Source organism: Lipotes vexillifer, unplaced genomic scaffold, assembly GCF_000442215.2.
Source record: "Lipotes vexillifer unplaced genomic scaffold, Lipotes_vexillifer_v1.1 scaffold225, whole genome shotgun sequence".
Taxonomy (NCBI): Eukaryota; Metazoa; Chordata; class Mammalia; order Artiodactyla; family Lipotidae; genus Lipotes; species Lipotes vexillifer.
In genome coordinates, this window is record NW_006787630.1 from 1147645 (window position 1) to 1147941 (window position 297).

A 297-nucleotide genomic window follows, 5' to 3' on the forward strand; every position below is an offset into this window, starting at 1 on the left:
GAGGCAGTGGGTGCCAACGGGGAGGACGCGGCCCTGCCCACCAGAGGAGAAATGGGGGAAGGAGGCCTCCGCCTGTCCCCAGACATGCACGGACACCCCAATCGCGTGCTTTCTGGTCTTTATTGGGAACGATGAAGGGGTCCGAATAAATATGGGCCGGCCGGGGCACGGCGCGGGGTCACCGGCAGCCGCACTCGGTGGCCACCATGTTGGGCACGTGGTGCGCGCTGATGCGCTCCTCGGACAGGCTGATGAGAAGCTTGCCGGCGTAGGCCGTGGGCACGCAGCAGGGCGGGC

The 297-nt window shown here is 67.3% G+C and overlaps 1 protein-coding gene across 1 annotated transcript in view; it reads right to left on the reverse strand.

Moving 5' to 3' along the window:
* Positions 1-178: 178 nt before the first annotated feature.
* AMH (anti-Mullerian hormone) overlaps positions 179-297 on the reverse strand; it is a 2704-nt gene continuing 2585 nt past the window's right edge. The window contains exon 6 of the mRNA XM_007460433.1: positions 179-289. Coding sequence (XP_007460495.1) covers positions 179-289 — 111 coding nt within the window. The remainder of the gene's footprint in view (positions 290-297) is intronic.